This window comes from Crinia signifera, chromosome 6 (genome assembly GCF_055691185.1).
Source record: "Crinia signifera chromosome 6, ASM5569118v1, whole genome shotgun sequence".
NCBI lineage: Eukaryota > Metazoa > Chordata > Amphibia > Anura > Myobatrachidae > Crinia > Crinia signifera.
This window is the reverse complement of record NC_139222.1, coordinates 244,468,566-244,496,424: the sequence shown is the minus strand read 5'-3', so window position 1 is coordinate 244,496,424 and position 27,859 is coordinate 244,468,566. Positions and strand designations below refer to the sequence as shown.

The 27,859-nt window shown below is 41.9% G+C and overlaps 1 protein-coding gene across 3 annotated transcripts in view; it reads left to right on the top strand.

The window, feature by feature from the left end:
• Positions 1-22,346, top strand: part of BTRC (beta-transducin repeat containing E3 ubiquitin protein ligase) — a 196,752-nt gene extending 174,406 nt beyond the window's left edge. For all 3 annotated transcript variants that reach the window (XM_083149212.1, XM_083149211.1, XM_083149213.1), the window contains 4 exons: positions 1,348-1,458; positions 12,198-12,276; positions 18,568-18,761; positions 20,077-22,346. In XM_083149212.1, the coding sequence (XP_083005338.1) occupies positions 1,348-1,458; positions 12,198-12,276; positions 18,568-18,729 (352 nt within the window). In that variant the 3' untranslated portion in view covers positions 18,730-18,761; positions 20,077-22,346. The remainder of the gene's footprint in view (positions 1-1,347; positions 1,459-12,197; positions 12,277-18,567; positions 18,762-20,076) is intronic.
• Positions 22,347-27,859: the final 5,513 nt, after the last annotated feature.

The window sequence follows — 27,859 nt, the reverse complement described above, 5'->3', positions numbered from 1 at the left end:
ACAGCCTATCACAGGTCTGTAATCTGTTGTTTTTACTAAATACCGTTTCAGAGCCATTCTCACTGCATAAAAAACGGCTCTGAAACGTGTAGGACTCTGCTTTTTAAACATGAGTTTGACACCACTGCTTTAAAACTTTGCACCCATTAATGTCTTGGTAGAAGGCTATACAATTATTTAACTTCTCTTTGCAGGTGAGTTTCTCCACAGATGTATAAGCAAAATTGTATTGGACCCCACACAGATCATGTTTTCCAGGTCACCTGACAGGTGCACTCTGTATCACTAACTGTCACGTTTTAAAAATCTAAAGGTGACCTGGAAAACACAAACTTATTCAGGTTCTGAGGACCGAGTTTGAGAACATGTGATCTAGGGCAACAGGGTAGAATACCTCTAATGGTTGGGTAACCTGTCCGAACACCCTTCTATTGTGCCTCTGAAAATAAGGTTTTTTTTATGGCAGCAATATTATTTTTTATTCATGGATACATAAATTGAGAACAGTCATTCCGGCATGGGCTCCTATATGTCCCCATACATATATAGTTCAGCCGTGTTGCTGTGAGCAATAATACAAAGGTTAAAGTAGTGGTGTTACCTATTGAAGCCAAGTTCCTAGAGCTTGGTACATTTCCTATTTTAGCAGACCCCATAGAAAAAAAATCAGGGGACCCCACCAGATATATTCTGGGAGTACTTTATTTTTGCAGTTATTCTCTGAAAGTAACTGTGTTCGGGGGGGATGGGTATACCCCTACTGCTCAATGGTAGATTATTACCAATGGGTCAGACAGGGCAAAGACATCACTAACCATTAAATTCTCTTCTGTGTGTCACTGGGGCTGGACCTCCATAGTCAGTGTAGTAGGTACTGTAGATATACATGACATCTCAGGAATTTTTCATCTTTGAGAGAGACACTTTAAATTCAGGCACATGAGTAATGACGTTTTAAGTACAGTTTATTACAGTATCGGCACTACAATAAAGATCAGGCGTTGCATGGAGTACTGTAATTCAAAACCTCAGATGTACCAGGCTTTTGGTCCAAGTCTAAAAATCATTTCACAGTTGAATGGCTAAAACTTCAGAAATACAATAGAATCACCTTCATCTGTTGTCTAAAGTCATCCGGGAATTATAAATTCTCTAAGATTAATTTAAGCCAATTATACCCGAAACAACTCTTAAGGCCCCCGCCCCCATATACCCAATATACAATCTTTTTAAAAACTTTTTAATTATTTATTGAATCCTGTAACACTTCTGTTAGCAAGACATTGCATTAGTGCAGCCTAGTCCTGAAATTCTCATGTTTATGTTAATAAAGAGTCTTCTTTTCAGGTTGTGGGACATCGAATGTGGGGCTTGTTTGCGGGTTCTGGAAGGACATGAAGAACTGGTACGATGCATTCGCTTTGACAACAAGAGGATCGTCAGTGGAGCATATGATGGGTAAACTTCTACTTTATATTTCTCTTTTGTAATAAATGTGCAAATTCACCAAGACTCTGCGCAGTCCATTAGTTATTATATTAAAAGGTGGCATTTTTATAAAGACCGCAACAGTCCATTAGGTCAGATCCACTCAGAATACATTTTCCTAAAGCCTTGGGCAGGACTTGTGTGACACGCCAGGCTAGCCAGCCCAACTGCCAATCATGTGGAAGTAAAGTGGGCATCTGTCTGATTGGAGCGGGCTATTTTGGGCTTCTTTATAGACCATAAAGGCTTGTCAGGGTTCAAAAAATGATCTACGGTGTCCCCATGTATAGAGCATTATAGCAGTATTGATCTGGTTTAGCGTTTTATCGAAATGGAGAACTATGCTGAATTAGTCAATGGGCCATATTCAATGCGGCCGTTTAATCCCCGCGCCGGCCGCTCACCGTATGCAATGCCCGGGTGGAACTCTCGCAGTCAGAGGACGGCGAGGATCCCCCAAGGCTTGTGGCTAATGCAGGGCGGGCCTCACTTTTTTAGCAGCCGCAAGCGCCATTTCCCTGTCACTGCACAAACCCAGCGAGGGTGAAACAGCATGTGCAGGGGGGTCAGTTGAATACTGACAGTGCAAGCTGTGACCAGTGAATATACCCCTATGGGGCAGAAGGGTATTAACATGGAGTGGGCCCCCTCTAGTCTACATTATACATCTATGCATGTTCATTTTGTACCCAACAATGAGTACACATATATTAATGCTCACTTGTCTGATCGGCCAGTAGTGTGTACCCAGCTTGACCCCCTGTGACCCTCCTACATATTGATCTACAAAATGTTCTTTCACGGTTTCCGTAAAGTGTGTTTCAAGCGCACATAAGGCGACAGTTGCAGTAGGCTGTGTATTGGCTAACCGTGCTGTACCGCTCCTTTGTGGTTGGCCTGATCGTTTTATAGGTGTGTAACCAGCATAACTATAAACCTTGGTACGCACTATATGATATGCTCTACTGCTCCAGGGCAAACTATATAGTACACACTGAACGATATCACGTTCCCCTCACTGAACATCTCACTGCATGTTCAGACCACAGTGGACATCGTTAATGACATGCGGGAGTGCGCATTGATACTGATACAGTGTGTACACACTGAACATTATGTACTGTATTCGTTAATAAGAGGCATGATAACAATATTTTTAAGGATATGCAGATGTAGCTCCTCTCTGGAGGTCAGATAGCCAACTGCCGGAAGGGGACGTGCGCGCACGAGACGCTCGCGCCTTCCCTTCCGACGGAGCTCCCTGTAGGTCCCCACTGCCTCCCCGCACACACAAACACACACACATTCTCCCCCCTCCAACCCTGCCGGTCTCTCTGAAGCGGAGGCGGGCAGGGTTTCCATCCCCCACCGCCGAAAAACTGGGCCGTGCGTGTGAGATGCTCGCGCGTTCCAGTCAAATGGAGCGCCTCTCTGCCGGCGATCGTCATCAGGGGCATTCTGCCGATCCCCGGCGCTGAACGAGAGGTGCTTCATCTGTATTGTATAGTGCAGAGGTTCTCAAACTATTTTGCACTGGGACCCCATCAGACATTAAAAACAATTACAGGACCCCAGCAAGTGACTGCAGAAGGTCATCACATCACATGTGTAGTCAGCAGACAGCACATACATGGCAGCATTGTGGAGGAATCAAGTGATGTGAGAAGTCTGAAGGAACAGATTCCTTAAATCACTGACTGAGATTAGAAAAGTCATCAGCCTGATGGTCAGCAACATTGAGCCGCGACCCCATGCTGAGAGGACCGGGACCCACTTTGGGGTCACGACCCACAATTTGAGAACCGCTGGTATAGTGTGTACGCACCTTTAGGCTTTAGACTGCTGGCCTGGTTAAATTAGTAAGATGGTGATATGTTTTGATTCAGAATTATAATCACTTTTGTTAGTAAGTAACATTAGGATAAGGAAGTTTGTTTCCTAGGAATTAGAATACATAGGATGTGTTGTTCCTTTATCAGGTGCCATTAAATGCTCCATTAATTACCATCACCTGTACTCATGCCATTTGTCTTGGTTAATTTTAGAAGTGCGTGGCAAAAATATTCTTATATTTTCGCTGGGTTGTAACGAAGCTGCAGTATGTTTCATTAGTCAGAGCATTTATCAAAATCTATTGCTGATCTGCTCACCGCGGGGCCTCATTATTAAAGGCCTTGCTCTAATTAGCATCAGTAAGCTGACAGCAGCGCTCACTCATGCTTCATCACATGACTCTCACTAAACACCGCTGCCTGTTCCACACTCACACGCGTTACACAGTCTTCTGTTGTGCGTACACTGCGGACGGGATAGAAGAGAGATTAAGATACAGGCCAGGAAGTGAGCTATTTATTTACAGGTCGTCAGCATCACATTTCTATTCTTCATTATGTGCCGTGTCTGCTCCCAGCAGTGGAACCAGAGGATTAAACTGTATTTCCACTCATTTTACTAGGGAAGTGTTAGACAAGTACTGTGTGTATGGCAGGATCCAGGGCTGATTATTAAGGGGGAGTTCTTAGGTAACTGAAGCATCTGCCAAACCAGACATAACAATCAATGCTTTTTCTCAGGTAGGCTGCCGTAGACATCCCGGGCAGCTGAGCAGGTTATACTTGCCCTTGTCGATGATGCAGTGTCATTTGCTTATATAACATATGAGCTGCCTAGTAGTAGTATTTGTTTATTTATAAGGCGCCACAAAGTGTCTTCAGCGCCGTACATAGCAAACAAAAAAGCAAATTACAAGGTAACGTACAGGGTGTGTTGATAAATTCCACATAAATAGGGGTATAGCCAGTAGAACTAAAATCAGCATCAGTTCGGAAGTAGGTGTGGAAATTGTCGAGGAGACTGAAGATTAGTAGAGGAAGGGAAGAACAGGGCAGGAGCACAGGTGAGGTAAAGAGGTAGGGTGAGTACGTGAGGAAGGAGGGCCTACTTATGGGAGTTAACATACTAAAAATAGGTGGGTGAACGAACGAACGAAAAACAATAGGATAAGTAGGAACGGATGGGAATGGATGGAGGGGTAGGGTAGGCAGGATAGGAAGTGTACTCCAGTGAAAGCAGACAGTGTGCTTGCATCTGCGTCATTGAGGGAAGGAGTGGGATGGCAGTGGCTGCTAGGCTATGTGGCATCACTGGTATATGTACAGATATTTATATAGGTAGGCCTAGCTGTGCCGGGTACTGGCAGCGAGGTACAGAAGCAATCCTGTTGCGTTAGACCATTACAGCATGGTACCTAGAGGTTAGCGCATGGGTTCTTCATCTCGGTCCTCAGGATCCAAACAGTTCATGTTTTCTAGGTCTCCTCACAGAATCGCAAATTAAATAATAACTTCCACCTGTAGATCTTTTAAAATATGTCATTGTGTCACCTGCTAGTTACCCTAGAAAATGGTACCTTGTTTGGGATACTTAGGACTGAGTTTGAGAACCAGTAATGCAGTGGTTCCCAAACTCCATGCCTAGGTACCCTGGGTGCCTCAGGTTGGTGGTTTAGAACCAAATAAAATTTATTTATGGCCGAAGTGATAGACTTGGCTACCAATCAGAAGCAAAACTGTACACGATCACATAACTGAACCTAAAACTGTCAGGTAGGCACAATTTGCTTAAATTAATAATGAATTTCCCAAATTGAGTAAAAAAATCATTGGGGAGCTGTGAAAAAAATGCTAATACTATAGGGCGCCGTGATTCAAGAAAGTTTAAGAACCACTGCACTAATGGATAGAACACTGCTATAAAGGCACCTTACAAGGTGTAGGGTAACCACAATGCCTGATGAACGTAAGTAAACTAGTGTTGGGATGGTACAGAAGGAGACGCAAGGAGGCCACTCACCTGATGGCAGAAGATGGCTTTAGGCATAATACCGGTATGAGTTGGTTTATAGCTGCTGCTGGGATGATTCTCATTACTAATGGTTTCTTATAGCTGGGGTATTCACTGGCATTGTCATGAACCCACTGGGTGATCGCGCATTCTCTGTAGGGTATGCGGTCACTGGGTTGACCATGTCTAGGTGGACAGTCACTAGATTGACCACTGATGGTCGACTAGGTCAACACCTTGAAATGGGCAACATACCCAAGTTCTACATTGACATAAGGTAAACACAGGCTTATGGACAACATAGACATGGTCGACATAAATAAGATGGCTTTTCATACTTTACTATCCAAGTGGGCATAGATTGGGAATATAAGAGTATGCCCGTAGTATGGCGAGTGCAGCGTTTCACTGATACGGTGTCCATGCTGACATAGACTCCCAATTTTTTTTTTTAAACTCATGTCGACCTTATTTACGTTGACCAGTTCTAGGTCGACCATAAGTTTGTGTCAACCTTTTTGTTTATGTCGACAATGGTTATGTTGACTATTTTAAGGTGTCGACCGTTAGTGGTTGACTTAGACATTGTCTACCACTTATTCTGTAACCCTCTGTAGATGTGACGTTGCCATTTTTGCTCTCCTTGTCTTAGGGAATAAATGCTGCAAATGCGTTTTCTGATTGAGGGGTCTGGCCGGCGCCACAGACCACAATGTCAGATGTCCTGCACTTGCTTGACTCATGCTATCTTGAAGCGAATAACACCTCATAAATGGATATGACATTTCTGTAGTGGGTTCATGCTGGGATGTTATTGACTTGACTGTGTGGAAGCCGTTGCAATATGCTTTTGTCCAGGCCCTGTATATTCACTGAAGGACAAGAATTGCTAGCATCTTCTGTCACACTGTGTGTATGCTGGCCATGTGATAACGTAGACACAGACAGTCTGTGCTGTGTTATGACTTCCTGTCCAGGTCAGAGGTCGCCCCATGAGTACGTTATGGGTTATAGGGACAGCGATTATTGTCAGTGTCAGAAGGCAGTTCCGAATAAATAGCCAGGATTCTCAGATGATGGAAACATTAAGGTTATCCCTGGAGCTGCTACTACTGCAGTACAATGAATGACTGAAGCCTAATGACCCTAGGTTATTATATCCTGTACTAGACTGAGCTGCAATAAAGTATGATGTTCTTTATATAGCATGGACACCTGAATATGCCAATGCTCCTGCTCACCAAAGGAATGGCCAGCTATCAAGAGTCCCGTTCTCCGCCTCTTTCAAAGCCACTTAAAGGGATACATTTACTAAAGCTTCTAAAAAAAGGATAATAGGTGATATTGCTCATATCCACCAATCAGATTAGGGGCCAGATTCTCTAAGCTTCAAAAGTGATAAAATGGAGAGTGATAAACAGCCAGCCAATCAGCTCCTACCTGCCATGTCACAGACTGTGTTTGAAAAATGTCAGACAGGAGTTGATTGGCTGGCTGTTTATCACTCTCCATTTTATCACTTTTGAAGCTTAGAGAATCTGACCCTAGGTCTATTATTTCTCCATTGCATTCTAGAAAATGATAGACAGATTCTAGTTAGTTGCTATGGGCAAAATAAGCTCTTCTGAAACTGGTGATGAAGCCAATGAGGTTATGTCAGGAAACAACGGCTGCGTCCTAAAGCGCACAACCACAGGAGAGGCCATACTCCCATGGAGAAACTGCCCTGGCTATAGGGCTGAGGCAAGTTTTGATGATGCACCGATGATACATCTAATGACGGAAATGCAAGTGAGCGTCTTAGTTGTGTAAGATACAGACTTTGGCAAAATACGTGACTGCAGCACAAGACATAGCAGCTCCAGTGCCTGGCGCCATTTTGCTAAGCTTAAGAATTGCATGCAGTTCCCTCGGGCGTCAGCATATCTGTATATCCCTTTTACCATTTCTATAACTGGCAGAAGGAGCCTGAATCTCTGAGCTGCCTTTTGGATTTGGGACCGGATATGTTTACGGACAGGAATTAGATTTTTTTTTTTTTTGGTTACTTTTGGCTAATGGATACTCTCATAAACAAATGAATAGAACAAACCAGGCTAATCCACATCAAACAAAGATTTCATGTGTATGCCCTCTATATTGCACTTCCTTACTGCTTAATTACTACGTTTTTATTTTTATGAAAGCAAGGATGGAAACTGAGGTCACCGGACCCCAAAATGTGACAATGCTAGTCCCACATTCATAATGCCTCCACTCTGCTCGCCTGCAGCCCATACGGGGGTCTCGCCATGCATGTGCCAGCCCTATTCATAAGAGCAGAGTGTCCCCCCGCTGGGATCTGTGGTGCAGCAGCAGCGATTCCTCCCCTGGATTAGTCCCGCCTGTGCCTCGATGTTAGCCTTTGTACATATCCATGCCTCCGTAGTGTCCTGTTCTCCTATAGGTAGGCATTGTTCTCAGCAGGTAAACAATGGCCCTTTCTGCTGAGCTGTTTTGTTATGTGTGGTATGCAATGGGGAGGTTTACCTTGCATTGCATTAATGTATTACCATGGTGGGCAAGCAATGGATTTCAGTAGCGAAGAGATATGTCTTCCGTTCAAGCACAATAAAAGTATCCGAACTAGGAAATAATGTATTTACTTGATGATTAAAAGCCCTCTACCATCACACAAATAATCAATGCAGTCTACATACAGTAGCTGTAATATAATTTCTCATTAAAAGACCCCTTACTGTTCTACAGTTGTTAGTCTGTGCCGTTAAACTTCCCAAAGCTTTTACGCCCAAGCGTTATCTGCTGTCAGTTACAGCCAAATGTAGGGAAGTTGAACATGTCCTCCAGAGGCCCGCTGGGTTTTTTCGGTGGCCACTTGTGATTGGCGGTTCAGCATTTTCCTGCGTGATTTAGTGTACTGTATGTGTGCTTGTTGTCCCTCTATTGATTATTCTGTGGTTGCATGTAAAAAGGTGGATAGCCTGTCTGGCTACCATGACAAGACCGCCCACAGAGCTGCCATCTATTGTAGAGGAATGAGGACAGCTGCAGAGGAAGATTGTACAGAAGCAGCTGGAGCGGTTATTGGAAAGATACCAGTTTATTCTTTAATAAGCTAAGTGGGGCATTAGCTGTGGTATAATAGTGCTGAGTTTGCAGGTGCTGGGTGCTAGCTAGGCAGAGTAGAGGTGGATCCTATGGCTGTGAAGGGTGGTCTGGCTAGCCAGTGGTGGGTACTAGGGTGACATGTATGACCCTTGTACAGGGCTGTGCAGTGTGCAGCTTACCTTCACTTAGCACTGGAGATGGAACACCAGTCCTCTGCTCATCTCTTTAATGCAGGGGTGGGGAACCTCTTTTGTGCCAAGGGCAGTTTTGTATGGGGAAAAAATCTTTCGGGGGCCATGTGTAAAAAATTTATCCAGCGGCTGCCACTGAACAGGACTGACAGTCTCCGGCTGCTGTTGATTAAGAGGAATCTCGCGAGAAGTAGCGACCGCTCGCGAGAATTCCCCTGTACTTGACTCCCGGCAAAGCGGGTGGGTGGGCCACTCAGACCTGCTACGGGGGCCACATACGGCCCCCGGGCCTGAGGTTCCCCACCCCTGCTTTAATGCAACACAAAATTCGGTACTTGTGAGTTATCCGGGCTGCCGATTTTGTCCTTAAGTTTGGTTAACTTAAGGACACCCGACCGACGCGATGCCCACGATTTAGCTCCAAATCGGGGGCATCGCGTCGGTCGTGGCCGTTATAAGGGGCCGCGACGCGATGCCCCCGATTTCCCATAGACAGTAATGTTAAAAGACACGATATCGGGGGCATCGCGTCGGTCGTGGCCGTTATAAGGGGCCGCGACGCGATGCCCACGATTTCCCATAGACAGTAATGTTAAAAGACGCGATGGACCCGATTTCCCATAGACAGCAATGTTAAAATAAAATTACAATGTGAAATTGGGCAATATGTTTTTAAAAAAAATGTTTCATGGCCCCCCACCACCGTTAACGCCACCCCGCTATTGACGCCAACCCGAAGCGTGGCGAGCGCAGCGAGCCCGCGAGGGGCGGCGGTACGCGTCCTCCGACCTTTTCATGCCCTACTATCCACTAGGGCGTGGAGTGAGAATAGAATAGTGTGGCGAGCGCAGCGAGCCACCGAGCCCGAAGCGTGGCGAGCGCAGCGAGGGGACGCGGACACCTGTGAAGCCCGCAAGGGCACGCGGATACCTGTGAAGGTGTCCGCGTCCCCTCGCGGGGCTCGCTGCGCTCGCCACGCTTCGGGCTCGGTGGCTCGCTGCGCTCGCCACACTATTCTATTCTCACTCCACACCCTAGTGGATAGTAGGGCATGAAAAGGTCGGAGGACGCGTATCGCCGCCCCTCGCGGGCTCGCCACGCTTCGGGTTGGCGTCAATAGCGGGGTGGCGTTAACGGTGGTGGGGGGCCATGAAACATTTTTTTTAAAAACATATTGGCCAATTTCACATTGTAATTTTATTTTAACATTGCTGTCTATGGGAAATCGGGTCCATCGCGTCTTTTAACATTACTGTCTATGGGAAATCGTGTCGGAAATCGGGTCCATCGTGTCTTTTAACATTACTGTCTATGGGAAATCGTGGGCATCGCGTCGCGGCTCCTTATAACGGCCACGACCGACGCGATGCCCACGATTTCGGGCGCGATGAAAAAATCGGCAGCCCGGATAACTCACAAGTACCCAAAATTCTATACAATTTACATCCACTGTATTACATAAGGATATAAGCAACGTTGGTTAAAAAAACAACAACAAAAAAACCCCATAAAGCCATGCAGTTGATACAATGTGTGCAGTGAATTTAATACAAACTGACAGCAGTATCAAAAAGTGTGATTTAAAAAAGCTGGAAAACCAATGAGCAATACTAATTGAGAGGTGGAGGCTACTTCTATTATTTCGCAACAGTCTGGTGGTTTAGGATCTGCATGTACAGGAGCCACACTGCTCATGTGCAGATCGGGGGATGCAGTGTCCCAAATGGGGCAAAGTAATTAACATGAAACTGGAGTATGGGGCGGCAAAAAGAAGCGTCGCAGAAAAGATGTGCATGTCGTCCATGTTTTCTGGGTATACAGAAGCCAGTGGCTGCGTCAGTTACCGCAGCTTCACTGGGCCCAGCTGGGTGATTTGGCCGTACATCCTGTCATCTGGTGACTACACAGATGCCCAGTGGTCATTCAGTTGAACCGGATCAGATAAGACAAATTTAGGGTTTTTTTCTATTGAATGCAAACAGCGGCAAAGAAGAAGCGGGTTTAATGCATACCATGGGCTGTATTCAATATGGTTTACCCCCGCACCCGCCGCTTACCGTATTCAACATTCCGGGGGAATCCTTGCTGTCAGAGGACAGCGAGAATTCCCCCAAATGGCGAGGTTTGCCGCTAATGCAGGGAACCTGCTGCATTTAGCCGCGAGCCTCGCTGTTTTGGTGGCCGCACAGGCCGTTTCCACGTCGCTGTAAAAACCCAGCAAGGTGGAAACGGCGTGTGCAGTTGAATACTGACCGTGCAAACTGTGACCGCAAGCAGTCAGCACTGCTCACTGTCACAGCCCGCAAAAAGCATTGAATACTGCCCTATATCTCACAATAAATATAACTTTAGTGGAAAGATATACTTGCGGTAAAAAGGTGCTTGTCACTCATTGACTCCGAATAAGAGACACTGTATTGCCTAAACCCCTGGCCCATTTGGGGCTAATTGCTCAATCCTGGATAGGTCGGAGTCATGGCTTAAGTTCTTTATGTACCTTTTAGATAGTTCGTATGTTGATAGAATTGTATTATAGAGGAAAGTGTTGGTTTGAGTCTAGGAACAAATATTATATCTGTTGATTAGATCCCAGAACCTAGAACTACTATGTCCTGATCTGCTGTTGCTGTGGCAGCAGTGCTTCATTGGGCTACCATGATGCATACACATTGCGGCTTGCCACGCTGATTAGCACCCTACAGTCCCACATTGAAAGTGTATTGATAAGCGGGTGTGTCTGCATGTGGGTTCTTGATATCCATCATGGCAACAACAGAGTCTGACACATATGTACTGATAATTGCAGTTGGGGGGGGGGGATGCTGCACTGAGCAGCATGGTCCTCCTTTGGATCTAGCAGATCGAAACAGAAATAGACTTGCCTGCACAGTCTTTCTGCTTTCGATCACGATGCCTTTGAGATGTGTGTCGGAATCAAATAAGGCTGTGCATGTGCGATTCAGGCTCACTTGGGGGCATCCAGATCGAAAAGAAAGTGACCCTTAATCACACCACACAGCATAGTCACCCTGATGCCGGTTATACTGCTGTGTACCTGGCCTTAGTCACCCTGCACTCTTGCGGCAGCGGTGAGCATTCTTTTGCAAAGTGAGTGACTGCCAGGGAGTGTTTGTGTTGGGTAACTGCGGCATGGTGACTCAAACGTAGTCCAATCTCGACCATTTCAGGGGCATGTCACAGCTTACGCCGAAGAAGGTGTATTTACTGATGTGCATTCAGTATCTTTTTACACAAGCTGAAGATCTGAGATTCCTCTAATATACATCTTAATACACATCGCATTTGCATATATTTGCACAGCAGATGCCTACTAAATCAATGCTATCTCTGAATCAGGCCCAAAGCTAATCATTGCAATAGCCGCTCTTATTTCAGTGATCTCAAAAGCATTCTAAGAGAATTGCCCATTAGCCTTCATGAATTGTTCTATATACTTACAGTGGTATATTCTGTATTGCGACATTTAGTTTGTTGAGAACTGTGCTCTTTTTATTGTACTGTCTCTTACTATTGCTAGCAATCTATAACTTACTCTTTGGCTTGCAGGAAAATTAAAGTGTGGGACCTTGTGGCTGCTTTAGATCCTCGCTCTCCCGCTGGGACACTTTGTCTGCGGACACTTGTGGTAACTATACAGAGATTTGTTGTGTTCTGTTCCTCAGAAGCATTTAGGCATTAGAACAGGCTGGAACCACAGAGCAATACTTTGGTTATTTAATAACACAGGAATAGTTTGATTGTTTAGCAGGCAACAGGTTCTGCACGGTAGTTACACGCTGATCACAACAAGAAAATAATTGTACACACGTGTGTAGATGTGAAACCCTCTAGTATTTTTATTTATAGCAGGACAGATTTTTATATGGTTTTAGCACATCTTGTATGAAAGCTGCGGGTACTTCGCTGAGAAATAGAATAATACTCATTAAATTTTAAAACTATTATGATTGAAATTGTTATTAGTAATAGTTATTCATAGGGAGGTATGCAATCTGGGATCACGGCTGTTGTTCCCTGTCGACAGCCGTGATCCTGGCCCGTTTGCGGTCTGATCGACCGCAGAACGACAGGCGGGATTCAGTGTCCCGCCTGCCGCTCGGTGCAAAACGGCCGTGGATTGGCCATCTGTGGTCAGGAACCGCGACAATCCGCGGCCGTTATCGACAGAACGGGCCCGACAGCTTCTAAAGTCTGGTCCATTCTGCCGTGATCACGCTTCAATGCTGTCACTAAAGACAGCATTGAATAGGGAGCTGCCGCTATTTCCCACGTCGGAAATCACGGCGGCACATTGCATTCCCCCCATAGACTACAGGCTGAAAATGTGTTTATACAGTATATTGCAGAAGCAATCCTATTGTGTTAGCTATGCCAGTATTTTAAATAGTCTAGGGCTAGATTAATTCAAGGTTGTAGAGCAATAAAGTCGGAAGAAATAAAGGGGTATATTCAATCGATGCCGTATTCATTCCAACAGTCTTTTGCCGGAGTGAATCCAGCATCCATTATTCAATCAGCGGCCAAATCTGGATGTCGGATTTGGCCGGCGGTGGAATAGGTGAGTGCAGAGGTATGGGTGGTCATGGTAGGCTGTGGAAGGGTGCGGGCGATGGCAGATAGAATGATGGTGCCGTGTAAGCTGCTGCTGCTCACCCAGCGCCCTTCTCCCTCACTCAATCCTGCATGTTTTTATGTCAGATTGAGAAGACCAGAAACATTGCCAAAAACCTTTCGGTTTTGGCGGTGTTTCCAGCAAAAGCAGGTGGATTAGCGGCTATTCCGTCAATCCAGCTGGTTTACAGCAGGTTGGAACATCTATTCATGTCGAAAACTGCCGTCTTTTCGGCAAGACGGCAGTTTCGACATTAATTGACGATATACCTAAGTAATGGTAAAGCTGCTCCATCATTTCATAGGCTGTGTTAAAGAGAAAAACATGTAGGTACATTATCTTGCCACTTTATCGCTCTCCAAGCTGTGATAACTCTCCCCCATAGTCAGTCAATATTAGTGACCTAAATCATGAATGTCTTCACTGAGACCCGCAGTGGTAGAAAGAAATGTGCATGGGAAATCACAGAATGTATAGTTCTCTCTTCCTCTGGATCTACTCTATGAAAGCTGTATACAAACAAAGGTTTGCTGTTGTAATTGTGGCCACATTCTCCCACACTGTGGGGGAAATTTACTAAGATGAGAATAAGACTTCACATGTAATGTTGCTATAGGCAACCAATCAGATCCTGTCTACTATCTTCTAGAGGTTGCTAAATAAATAAGACGTCGATTCTGATTGGTTGCCCATAGCAACATCCCATGTGAAGTCTTATTCCCGTCTTAGTAAGTTTCATCCTTTGTTTCCAATCATCATAGTACCACTTTTAGCTAAATTCACTATTAAGCGAAGTAGTAATACGGTGCAGAGTAGTACAACTATTACATAATGGACAGATGATGAATTCTACTATGCCGTTAAAGTATAATGTGCCCCCCAATAATTTGTTACGGGAGTCCAATGTGACTGCTAGTATCCTTTAATTTACAGTGAAAAATACTGTATACATTCTGATTCACAAGTTTGTTTTACAAAGTGACAGTAAAGCTGCTTTCACACCGCAAAACCTGCTTAGACCAGGTATTTAAAATGTTTTGTTTTTTTTAAACGGGTCAGAGCTAGTTTAACCCCTTTCACATTGCATAATAATACCTGGTCTGAAGCAGGTTTGCGGTGTGAAAGCAATACTGGGAAAGCGGTACCCGAGGCAAAATTCACTCCAGATAGGCTACAGCTAATCAGGGGCGGATTTAGGGATGAGGGCACCCCTAGGCACAACAATAATGTTTACTAAGTAGGACAGTTTACAGGGGCAGTATCTGCATGTCCTATCCATTTACACTCTATTTAAGATGGAATATAGTACAGTACAGTGGATATTTTGCAGTTATTGGTACATTTTGGGCTGACAGTACTATCACAGGCATCCAGGTGCCGCCCCCAAACATGTGCCGCCCCTAGGCCGGTGCCTCACGTGCCTAATGGGAAATTCGGCTCTGCAGCTAATGCCTAAAGTGATGAGGACAACTCTTGGAGTTACCATTTACCCTGCTCTGTAAGAGAGACCAGATATACGTAGTGCAAGAGGGATGCAGTTCAAATCCCAGCGGTCAGAATCCCGGCATTCAAAATCCCGACGCCAGAGTCCCAACCGCCAAAATCCCGACACTTTCTACCTCCGTCGGTGTCCACGACACCCATAGAGGGAGAATAAATTAGTGTGCCAATCGTAGCAAGGCACCAGGCCTGCTGCGTGGCGAGCGCAGCGAGCCCGCAATGGGGACGAACAACCCCCCCCCCCCCCTTTGTTGGGATTCTGGCGTCGGGATTTTGAATGCCGGGATTCCGACCGCCGGGATTTCTTATCAATCCCGTGCAAGAGATGGGCCGCTACGTAGCTTCATTTCTACATTTTTAGTAACAAACTGGCATGAAGCTCAGCTCTTAATGTGTTTCTGAAGTTGATGTGAAACAAGATCTGTGTAATTGCTGCCTCATCCAGACACCATTATTCTCCCTCTTGGCAAAATTTCACTGCGGCCTGTTAAATAGAAGCACACTTAAAAGGTTCGGAGCTGTGGTTTGTGTATGGTTGTGACCACAGGAGATCAGAATTTAGAGAGCTACCATTATGGCCGTCCAAAATTAATCTTGGCTTAGTACCAGAAATGCAATAGCCTCCTATAGCTTCTCTTCAAATTGCAAGCAGTAGGAGAAGGTTCATAGTTCATGGCTGTTGATTGCAGACTCATTTGTCTTCGCTTTGAAGTCTGTAAGACATTACGACGAAGTCTGCCTTAGTCAGTGCGATAATGTTAAGACTTTGTTTCACAGCATATAATGTACAAGGCTGAAGATTATTGTGGCATGAGCGGTATGAGGATAATTGTGTGTCACAACATCGTACATCTAGTCTGCCAATAATGTATTTTTTATATACTAATCAAATTGGACCAGCACAAATTAATGACCTTTTATATAAAAAAAACAAAAACGAAAACCTTTTCACAAAAGAAAATGTGAAAAAAGTCAATAGAAAAGTCATATTGTGTATGCTACAGAATTCCTCTTCTGCTGTGCCTATGTAAGAAGGCATATACCAAGGGACTGGGCAGCAATGACGTATATATGTAACTTTAACTGTTTGTGGTCACAAATGTTCATTTAAATGGACATTATTAAAAACATGGTGACAGTTGCCATTTAAATCCCATTTTCCATTTACTAAGAAATGAAAATAACCAAACCATATTTTTTTTGGGGGGGAGGGGGGGGTTGGTTTACTTAAGGCCACGTTAGTTTACCAGTGTCCACACTGGAAATGTGCAATGAGTCATAAAGGGTTAATTAGATGTGCCGTCATGCTTTATTGGTAACACATCTACGGTACACATCAAGTGCTCTGTATTTAATATCGGGGTGCATTTTTTAATTTAGAATATATTTTTAAATGTATCTATTTTTTACAGAGAAAAATGTCTTGTTGTAACAGAATTACTTAAGTGTTAGAGAGAGAGAGAGAGAACAGTGTCAAATTATTTAGCACTTATTTTGGCTCATGACACACATTTTGCTAAAGACAAAGGGTCAGGTATGGGACTCCCAACGGTCAGAATCATGACCGGTCAAAATACAGACAGCAGCTTTAAGCCTAACCTTAAAGCCCCCCCGCAACCAACCCTCCCACTGCCGATTTATCCTTAACCGAAGACTTACCAACGCAATGTGTCAGGATGCTGCTGACATCTACAAACACAGGTTACAAAAAAATGCATTTTAATTGAAGCATTTCTTCTTTAGACATTGTTTTATTTGAGGGGGGTTGGGGGGCCATTGTAGGTTTTTTAACCTACATGTGCTAAATGCCCTGATATCCTGCAGATTAAAAAAAAAAAAAACTGCTCAGAAAACCTTGTGATCGATGTTCTTGTCTTTTAGCTTTTAAAGAAAGCAGCAGATAGACACGTGTAAGATAAGGGCTGCCCCAGACTTCACGCTCTTTGGATACGGCGTGGCCTGGTCTTACCCTGATAAAAGTTATTAATGAAACTTCTTCTTTTACACTTCTGTTATACTAATGTTTGTACTGATTTCATGCAAGAAGTGTGAGGGTTTTCATGCCTCTTTCCATTAGTAGTCCCCTTTATGTAGTGCCAACATATCACCCAGGGCTGTTAGGAGGCTTTGTGTGTTTCTAGTGGCATTTACAATCTACCATAGCAACACAGACATGCACACTAGGGCCCACAGCCGCCTAATTAGATTCCGATCCCACAAGAATCTGCACTCATAGGGGGGTATTAAATCACGAGACAGGACAGATACTGTAGTAAGTAGATTCCCATCTTAGTAAATTTCCCCCACAGTGTCTAAATTGACAGTCAATAGGTCTACCCCAAAAGGTCAACATGAAATAGGTCATCAAGTTGAAAAGGTTGACATGAAAAAGGTAGACACATGATAAGATCATGAGATTTTCTATTTTTCTGGGGTGTGTCAATATCAATAACTGACGTCATGGACCCCCAATTAGTGTCACTCATACCATTGGATGGCTCGCCATGCTTTAAGTCACCCTAGAGAAGTGGTAATGAAATTTAATTCTTCAGGACCCCAACCAGTTTTCCAGGTTACCTGTGGATCTTTATATTGTGTTGGTAGCACACCTGTGGCCAGTGAGGTGCTTTAAGAGCCATTGGTGGTCCTGAGAACTGGGAATAAGTAACACCGGTACCTATATAGTATCTGGGCGCCCGATTTTAAAATCGGGTCAGAAAAATCGCATCAAATCGCATCCGATATCGCATGCGATTTTCCTTAGGATTCAATGTTAACATCCAAGTGGGCATAGAGTTGATTTTATAAAGCGTGGTGAGCACAGCGAGCCACCGAGCCCGAAGCGTGGCCAGCGGACGCGGATTACTTAAAATGTTTTCCGCGTCCCCTTGCGGGGCTTGCTACGCTCGCCGCGCTTCGGGCTCGGTGGCTCGCTGCGCTCGCCACACTTTATAAAATCAACTCCTATGCCCACTTGGATAGTGGGGAAATGAACAGGACCTTGTTAACATTGAATCCTATGCAAAATCGCATCTGATTGTATGCCTTAAGGTAAGGCATACAATCAGAAAATCGGGTGCCCAGATACTACATAAGTACCGTAACACCTTGTTAATACAGTACATAGCTGGGCACAGGGCCACTGTCATAATTTAAAGATCCACAGTTGACCTGAAAAACATGAACTATTTGGACTCCTGCAAACGGAGTCTGCATACTAAGGACATGGGAGTCTATATTCAAAGGACGAGGGAGTCAATGTTCTAAGCCTTGGAAAGAGATAAAGTTAATAATGTACCAGCCAATCAACATCTTACTGTCGCTTACAGGCTGTGTTTAAAAATTACAAAAGCTGGTAGGTTGATATTTTACCTCTGTCCACTTTATCTCTCTCCAAGGCTTAGTAAATAAGACTTCCAAGTTTGAGAACCACTGCCCTGTAGAATACATTGCAATTTCTAAAAATTAAATCAGTATAAATGCATGCAGAAAAGATGATACGGGGAGGAGAAACAAAAACAGGTCATGACCTTTAGGCCACGGTACATTACAAAAATGTCATAGTAACATTTAACAAATACAATGTCCACAAATAAAAGAACAAAGACATCTCCGCAGGAAAAAAAACAACCTTACAGGATCATTAGTACAAAAAGTAAAAAAAAAAAAACGAAAGGCCAAAAAAAAGGCGAAACCATTTAATATTTTAGCTAAACTTTATTTTTTTTTTCAAAACGCACCCTATAACAAGTGATATAATTGTATTATTGTATGATTTCATAACCTGGTTTGTCTTTTTATCAGGAACATTCAGGAAGAGTTTTTCGCCTACAGTTTGATGAGTTCCAGATAGTCAGCAGCTCTCATGATGACACTATCCTCATCTGGGACTTTCTAAATGACCCAGCAACACATTCGGAGTCCAGCCATTCACCTTCTAGAACATACACATACATCCCAAGATAAACCACACTTTATAGCACCTCACAATTACAAAGGTAAGACTGCTGGGTGGCTGTATAACCTTCCACAATATCTGTACAAAGCATAATTGACATTTTATTCTGACACATTGGGGGGAGATGTAGCAAATTATCCAAAGCATAGATAAGATAAAGAAATTCATTCATGTGGTATCGACAGATCAATTAATGACAGTAACATATGACCATAGTGTTCATTCTAGCACATTGCACCTTTCAAAGACCATGCAGTTGCTCTTTTCTACCTGGGGTGTCGCTGTCTGCTTTGGTCATTCTAGTACAGTCTGGTCTGTATTGAGATATAAACCAGACTGTGCTAGAAACACCACAGCAGACAGCGACACCCCAGAGATGAAAGAGAAAAATTGCATGGAATTTGAAAGGTGCAATGTGCTAGAATGTGATAGAATGTGCTATGGAATACTTGCTCCTGGGTGGAAGAGGAACACCTGCACATGCCCATAATTATAGGGCGTGATTACTTGGCTTGGGGGCTTCCCCTCATGGCAAATGTCACAGAAGAGACACACTGTGGCCTACAGGTGGGACAGAGTACAGAATTGGGTAATAGCACTGTCCGTAATACATGTTTGACATTTTTTGGCGAGATGTAATAGGGTGCGATTTTTTTATTTTATAGAGAGAATTTAATAAATCGCACCACATCGGACATGCCACATTTGCGATTTTCGCCTGAATATCGCAAATTTAATAGGGTGTGAATTTAATTTATTTTTTATTTGGAGAAAGTCAGAATTATCTTGTGACTTATTGCAATTTTTAGTAACGGAAATGTGCGATTTTTTTTTTTTTTTTTTTAGTAATGTGAGTGTGCAGATTTTTGTTCTATTTTCTTTAAAATAGGTGGCGTGGGATATTTTTACCTGCATATGGGAAACTTGGACCGGCTCAATGTGCCCGGTGCTAGTTATTCTAATGAGAACCCCACACTTGTGTGTTTACTTTTAGAAACTTTTTTGGTCTATTTTTATATTATTATTTTTTTTGGTAATTTTTTCAGATCGCACCCTATTACATTTGCGATTTTGAGGTTTTCTATGAGTAAACATCTGGATGAAATTTTTGATATTTAATTTTTGGGGGTGGTCACAGCAAAAACGGGCAATTTTTACCACATATCTCACACTACTATTGTGCGCATTTCGGAAAATGCATGAATTCATCTGTTTTTGTCCAAAATATTGCACCCTATACTCTTACATTTCACCCCTTATGTTCACGTGACAAATTTTATTCTTATATCCTTGGATTATATATTGTTTTGTCTGGGTCTGTTAGGCCAATAATGTTCTCCTATTCTCTAATGCAGGACTTATATGGAAAATCTAGTAACTGAATCATCTGTGAATGTCAGGAAAATAAACTATTAATTTAGCCAGTATTTGATGAAGAAGAAAGAGCCGCTGGCAAACCCTGGAATAACGGGGTCAGACAACTGAAAGCAGTCTGGCCATATCTGCACAGCGTCGACTGGAGTGCTGAAATTCGAAGATCTTTTACTTTAATTATTCTTTTTTTAAACTCCTTCATTGCTACAGGGGTTGCTGCTTATTACATAGCTGGGAGCTTGCACACTTCAAGATAACGCTTAACAAACTCCGGCAGTGTAAGAAGCAAGGACTTAACCAATCACAGAACCTTTAAGTACAGTATATTTAAATGTCTTGCCGGAATGTCTGTTGGTTTGCTGTAAGCAGAAGAACAATTCACGCAATGTCCCATACTCACACTACTTTCCCATGTGGTTACGTTTGGAAACTCCCAGAATGTCTGCAAGTATTCATAAGGTGCTGAGCGGATATAGGGTTATTTACTTTCATACGACTAAGTAAGACGCACCTAGTGACATTTTTTGTTTTTTAACCTTAGTAAGCATGAAAAATTTTCTTTTTTTAAATTATTGTTTTTATATTTTGTTTTTCATACTTCAGCGTTTGCTTATATATTTATTTTTCTTTTATTTTTTTCATTTGAGTGCTGTAGCATCTTCTATAGATATGTATGGGTCATTAAATGTTTTTAGAGTAAAAAGAAATGGATTAGAAATATCATTATCACAAAAGAATCCTCCGTGCCAATTGCGTTGTTAGTAAAGGATTATTTTCAATTTTGCTTCCAGATTTTGATTATGCGGTATGTAGGTTGTTCCATTTTTAATAGGTCTTGTGTAGACCAGCCATAAAACAGGAATCACGGCTCAAAATGTCATACTCGCCTGCTTTGGTAATTTCCGCTCCAGGAGAAGAATGGAGAGGAGATGCAGGTGGTCAGTGATGGGGGGCCTTGAGGTTCACTGAATTCTGCTACTACTCTCGTCCACTTTACAAGGAAGTGGCCAGGATGCAGGTTGGGTGCCTATTTTTCCAGGGGTGTAGGGGGCTGCTCTAAAAAGTGAGTGTCTTGTGAAGCTTTCGGGAAAGCAGGTGAGTATGCAACCAACAATTCACGCACTGATCTACCTGGAAGATGAGGTTTTTAGGAAATGATGGGGTAAATGTATGAAGCAGCAAAAAGAGTGGACAAGTGTGCCATGGCAACCAATATATAGTATGCAAATTAGTAATATGACTTCAATGCTGATTGGTTACCATGAGAAACTTCTCCACTGGCTCATTTCTCCACACATATCACTGCTTCATACATTTACCCCTAGGTTCTTGAATTTCCTACATTTTAGCCCTACAAAAGATACTTTCAGCTGACCTGTAAATAAATAGACTAAAATATGAAAACACACATGCCAAAAACACACATTCATAAACATACAGATGGATCGCCTCTCGTTTAGCAGGGGTCTGGCAGTCGGATCACCAACTGCCGGCCCCTGGAAGGTGAAGCGCGCTCACAACATGATCGCACGTCTCCTTCCAGCCGAGCTCCCGGTCGGTGTCCTCGCTGCCTCCCTGTCACTGTCCACTGGTCCCAATCGCCTCCCCGCACCCCCTTCCCTTCCCTAAGCCTGCCCGTGTCTGAAGCGTAGATGGGCAGGGTTCCTGTCCCCCGCCGCCAAAGAACTAGAACGCATCAGATGGAGTGCCTCGCCGCCGTCAATCGCCAGCGGGGACATTCAGTCGATCCCCGGCACTGGCTGAGAGGCGCTCCATCTATATATATATATATATATATATGCAATTATTTTAGCACATTTAGCCACAGACTAACACCACAACCACATATGTTACAATCCAGCTTTTTCCACACAATTTGTAAACGCCCAGTCTAGTGTGTAGTTAGCGATGTATTTATATGGCCGAATTCCATTGGTCAATATGTTCTGCATGGGTGGTCTGCATAGTAAAACATGATCCCATACAATTTCCAATAGACGCCTCATCAATCTTGTGTTTCCACCATTTGCAATCAACTGCATCATTGTGATTGTTCATATCTGTTGCATTTAAGGCCACATACACAGTACAGTGTTTGTTCAATTTGGATAAACTAATGATATCCACTAATGAAAATGTTGCAAAAGTGGTGCTTGACTTCGTAACTGAGTAAGCTTCTTGACAAATGCATTAAAATAATTGTTCAGTTGCAATTTACACAGTAGTGTGCAATTAAAACGTATTAAAATGACCTAACGTACATCTGACATCTGTGGACATACAGATTAGTCCTCATACATCATTGCCACAGTCGCACCAGGTGCCATCTTCTCTGCTAAAAATACATCTTATTCTCAATGCGATGCAGGGATGATGCACCAGGCGACTACTATGTGCGACTCTCTCAGATTATAGTTGTGATCTATACACAGCATCAGATATACAAGTGTCACATATGAAATGAATAAGCACAGTCTGGTACATCCTATTGCATATTCATATTCAATGTAATTTCAGCAAAAAGATGCTAGAAAAAAATAAATGGGATCTGGCAGCTAGTCCTCTCCACGCGGTGTATTGAGGCTAGATATATTGGGTACACAACTGTATGGAACAAAGGGGGTATTCAATCCAAGATTCCAACTGTCGGAATCTTGGACAGTTTTCATCGACATTAATTTGACAGCACAATTCAATGTTCCAACTGTTAAGTGTCGGAAAGTCCTTTGATCGGTGAAAATGGCCATGGATTTCGAAAAACAACCATGAATTCGTCAATCCACTGCCGTTTCTGACAAAACAGATCCAAATTAAAATAAGTCGGATCCGACTGCCTTCAATGTTGTCGGTAAAGGCAGCATTCAAGAGGCGAGTGCCGCTATTTCTGCTGGCGGAAATAGCGGCACAGATTGAATACCAGTGTACATTTTTTTAACAAATGCATTTAATTGCTTTTCTAGACCTATATATAATTTATCCACTCAGTTTAAGTATTGTAGTATTACCATATATGATTTTAAATCAAATTACTTGGTGGTTAATATTAGCACACTTTTACATGGTGGCAGATTTGAAAGCAAAGCCATGATGTCAGAAAGATTTTCCGTTTTAATACTAAACTGAGAATCTTTCTGACATCATGGCTTTGCTTTCAAATCTGCCACTATGTAAAAGTGTGCTAATTTTAACCACCATTTTAATATTACATGTTCTATAATATAATATACAGTGGATCTGTATTTTGAATTATAATGGTGCTAGTGTGTGTGTGTGTGTGTGTATATGTTCCCCTAGTGATCACTGGCATAAGTTTAAAACCAAGGATGTCAGAAATCACTGTTTATAAAGCTGTTTTTTTTCCAGCAGTTTATAAATATATTTACAACCCCTTTTATGTGTGTTGTAACTAGAAGTATTCTGGAAAAAGGATAATAATAATAGTTCATGTTTTGTTAAGCATAAAAAGGCAAAATCTAATTTTATTTCATTTAGATAAAAAAATAATAATTAGAAATTGTACTTTGGATGGGATACTTTATATTAAGTCAAATGTTTTCTGAGAACATCATTGAATATCTGCAGCTACAGATAAATCATCTTTTTATTCCTGTCCTTAGCCTTGCAGCCATTCTGTACTGTGCCCTGTGAATACTTTAACATATTTAAATGATAAAATTCCTACTTATAGTATATGCATATTCAAGCCTTACACATTTCAAAAATGTTCAACTAAGATGAACAAATACAACACAATAATCATGAAACACAAAAAAATAGCAGTGTGTGTATGTGTATATATAATAATATAAAAACACACATGCAGTGTGTGTATATATATGTATATATATATATATATATATATATATATATATATATATATTATTCCCAATACTCCAATACACGCTAAATGCCAATGAACCAATAACAATTACAAAAAAATACAAGGCTGCTCAACCAAAATGGTCCCCAAGGGCTATGAGGACCAGTATCCACAATATTTTCCCCAATTGTGGTCTAGCACCAATGGATTAACGACATTTCATGTGTTCCAATGTTTTTCACAATAAAACAAATGAAGAATTCTTCACAGTATTGCTTTTATTAAAATCCTCAATGGAGATGCCAAACATCCCAATGCGTTTCGTCTAAAAATACTTCATCAGGGGCACATTTAACAATCTTAAATGGAGGATGAAAATATTTTCTCCAACATAAGATTTGTAGAATTCCTACTCCCTTGAGTGGTAACTTTAATGTTCCTATTAATTGACAGGTGATGTTCAGGTCCAATGGCCAATGTGTAGAATATCATAAAAATAAGGGTTAAAAACCGACCCTAAGGGTAAAGCGGTGAATAGACATTCCTCCTTGCTATCCTGGGGATCCTTCGTCGGGACCAATATATGATGATAGTCAGGGCTATTTTTGTGCAGGCTCCAGCAGGAACTGTGGCCCTTATTCTAGTTCACTCTCTTTCTGACAAAATATTTCTTAGTTGGACAAAGCCATGTGCACTGCAGGTGAGGTAGGTGTTACTTGTCCAGAGATAATTAGATTTGGGTGGGGTTTTACACCTGCCTCACCTGCAGTGCAAATGGTTTTGTCCATCTAAGAAATATTTTGTCAGAAAGAGTGAACTAGAATAAGGGCCACAGTTCCTGCTGAAGCCCCACAGCCCTGATGATAGTCTACAACTGCTCCCGAATTGATGCCAGCAAACAAAATCTCCTTCTGAAGCTTCTATCTCCTCCTAGGGTAGCAGACAGGAGGCGATAGAAGCTTCAGAAGGAGATTTTGTTTGCTGGCATCAATTCGGGAGCAGTTGTAGACTATCATCATATAATATATCTCCTATGCAACATATGTACCTGTTCCATTATGCATAAAAATGTTTCTTTATTTATTTTGTCATTCCATTAAGTAGTTAACCTATATTCCAAGTTCTTTTTCACTTTCCCCTGTCTGCATGTCTCACTTTCACTTCCTTTCACTTCTATGAGGTCAATTTATAAAGATGGGAATTCTATTGAAGATGGGATGTTGTGCCCATAGCAACCAATTAAATTCTTCTTCCTATTTATTTAGCACTTTCTAGAAGATAATAAATAGTGTGTGATTGGTTGATTTGGGCAACACCCTACCTTCAGTATAACTCCCATCTTAGTACATTTACCCCCTACATTGATCTTTCGGACTCTCTCTCTTACTCTCCTTTTTCTCTTATTCTAAATCCCCTCTATATCCCCCCTCATTCTGACCCCTCTCTACTTTCTCCTCACTCTTTCCTTCCCCTCTATTTCTTTCCTTCTGTTTCCTCTTTTTGTCTCATTCCCCTCTACCCACCCCCAACACTTTCTCTCCCTCTCTACTTTCTATTCTCCCCCCTCTATTTCCTTGTACTACATCCTTCTCTCTTATTTCTCTTCATCCTTCTTTCTTTCTCCCTGTCTCTGTCTTCACTGACAAAGTGCACATACCAGCATATAGATAATAAATATACATACGATACTGAGGGCTCTAGAATTACTTTGGAACATTTTAGACAGTGCCTCCTGGGACAATATAAATGAGGCATTGCATTTTAAAACTACAGACAATTAAAACCAATTCTTTGTCCAGAAAACATGATTTCTAAGATTTTTATTGGCATCTGAAATAAACTTAACAGGAATAGCATACACGGTACATAGAATTACTTTTGTGGTTCAAACTAATCTTGAAGAAGTTTATCAGTTTTGGCTATTATTTTCTGACAACTGCAGGGCTGAAGTAGGAGAAATCGAGCTCTCAAATTATTCTTCGACCCATCTTGAGGAGGCAGCGTGCAGACGAGAAGGAAGATGAATTGGGAAAGTTGGAAATTATTTCCTTCAGTGTTTTTATACTGTTCTTGATCTTTTTTCTATTCCCTAGTTTCTCCAAACATTTCCTACTACTAAACAGTGGAACGTAGAGTTTCATTTGTAAGAATGTTATTTGACCCCAGGCATGCTTTAATTATAGTGAATTCAGTGGAAGCATACATCACCAGTGTTGGGTAAAAGCGGTGATAGCCTTTGTAATCTTCAATCTCACCTCTTATCCTAGTAATAAAAATGAAAAATGACCATCCACGAGTCAACGGTTTTGTGTGTTATCATACATCCTTTATTTTCTCTCTCCTAATAGAGTTTAATTAGCCATACATTTTTATTTTTATTCTTTTTAGTCTAATTGTGTTTTTCATTCAATCAGTCTTGGAAAAATGCTCAAAAATTACATTTGGAAAACAAAAATATTAGTCATTTTAGATCACAATTTGATCTGTTTACACATTTCTTTCCTGCGGAAGAAAAACAAAGATGTTGCATTATTTCATGTGAATGCATTATTGTGTTATATCTACAATTATGTGGGCTTGTGTGTGTTTTAGATTTTGATGCAGGGTGTTGCATAAAGTTTTAACCAAAATAAGATTTGATTATCACCTGATTTTTGAATTTTTACTGCCACAGTAGAGCGTATTAAGTATCACATGTAGAATCAAAGAAACTGGAGGGAAAGATACAGAATAGTAGAATTGTCTTCACAAACAAGCAGATTAGTAATAACTTTGCTGAATCATATTGGTTTCACACTGGCGAATGCATGTTCTCAGGACTACTGTCATGACCTACTAAACGCTTTTAGTTGAAAGCGTTTGGTGTGAATGAATGACTTACCATGGGCACTATGTGATTCTGCTGCGAAAATTTAAAACCATTTAAATTGTTCTTCTATTACGGCATGTCCTGTAGTATGCAGTATAAGCGTGATCATTAAATATTTTTTTTTTTTATGTGGGTGGGGGGTAGTAAAAGATACCAAATTATTTTTTGTGCAATTAAATGCAGCAAGTTCTGCTCTTGCTTTAACCCTTTGAGTGCCAAAAGAATTTATCAAAATTGGTGTGAAAATTGCCAAGCAAACATTTTTATTCATCATAATGACCTGTAATGTTTACCTTTTTATATAAGAAATCTTTTTTTTTTTTTTTACACAACATTTTTCATTTAAATTTATATAACAAATGTGAGCGACGCCGGCATTTTCAGCCGATATTTTGTGCATCTCTCACCGGGATGTTGGCACACTAAGGGTTAAGCACAGATACATCTGTGCCGTTGATTAAATACTGGAAACTCAGAATTTTTAAGTGTTTTTTTTTTTTTTCATGTTGGAGCTTCAAAAAGTTTTGCATTTGGAAGTTGTTACTCTTTTGGCCCATACAATGTTTCCTAAAATACAAAGTGCATTCCTAAAGAAAAGTGAAATAAAATTTGCCCAAGGATAGACCACACAAAACAATAAAAATGTGTTTCTGTGATGTTTGTCTGAAAAACCCTCATGAATGATGTTTTAATAGGATAAACCTATGTTTTGTAGCAAGATTGAATAGGATTTGTCATGCTGCACTAGAATACTGAAGAGTTGTATTCACAAATGTGTGTGTGGTGAATATGGGATTTCATGACTTAATCATGTGGCTCTAGACCATTCTTTGGTTTTCTTAAATGCCATCTAATATTAACTCCATCTTGTTGACTAGGGTTTATTCAAAGTTCATTTTAACTAGTTGTGTAGGGTACCACACACATGTTACATGTTCTCTGTCCAGGTTTACTTTTGTCCCTTTACATAGGATACCTGTAATAATGGGTCATTTAAAAAAATCTTATTGGTTATAATTAGTACACCTCTCAGAACTTCTGTTTGCGTAAACAGTGAAATAGTTATTCTCTGTTT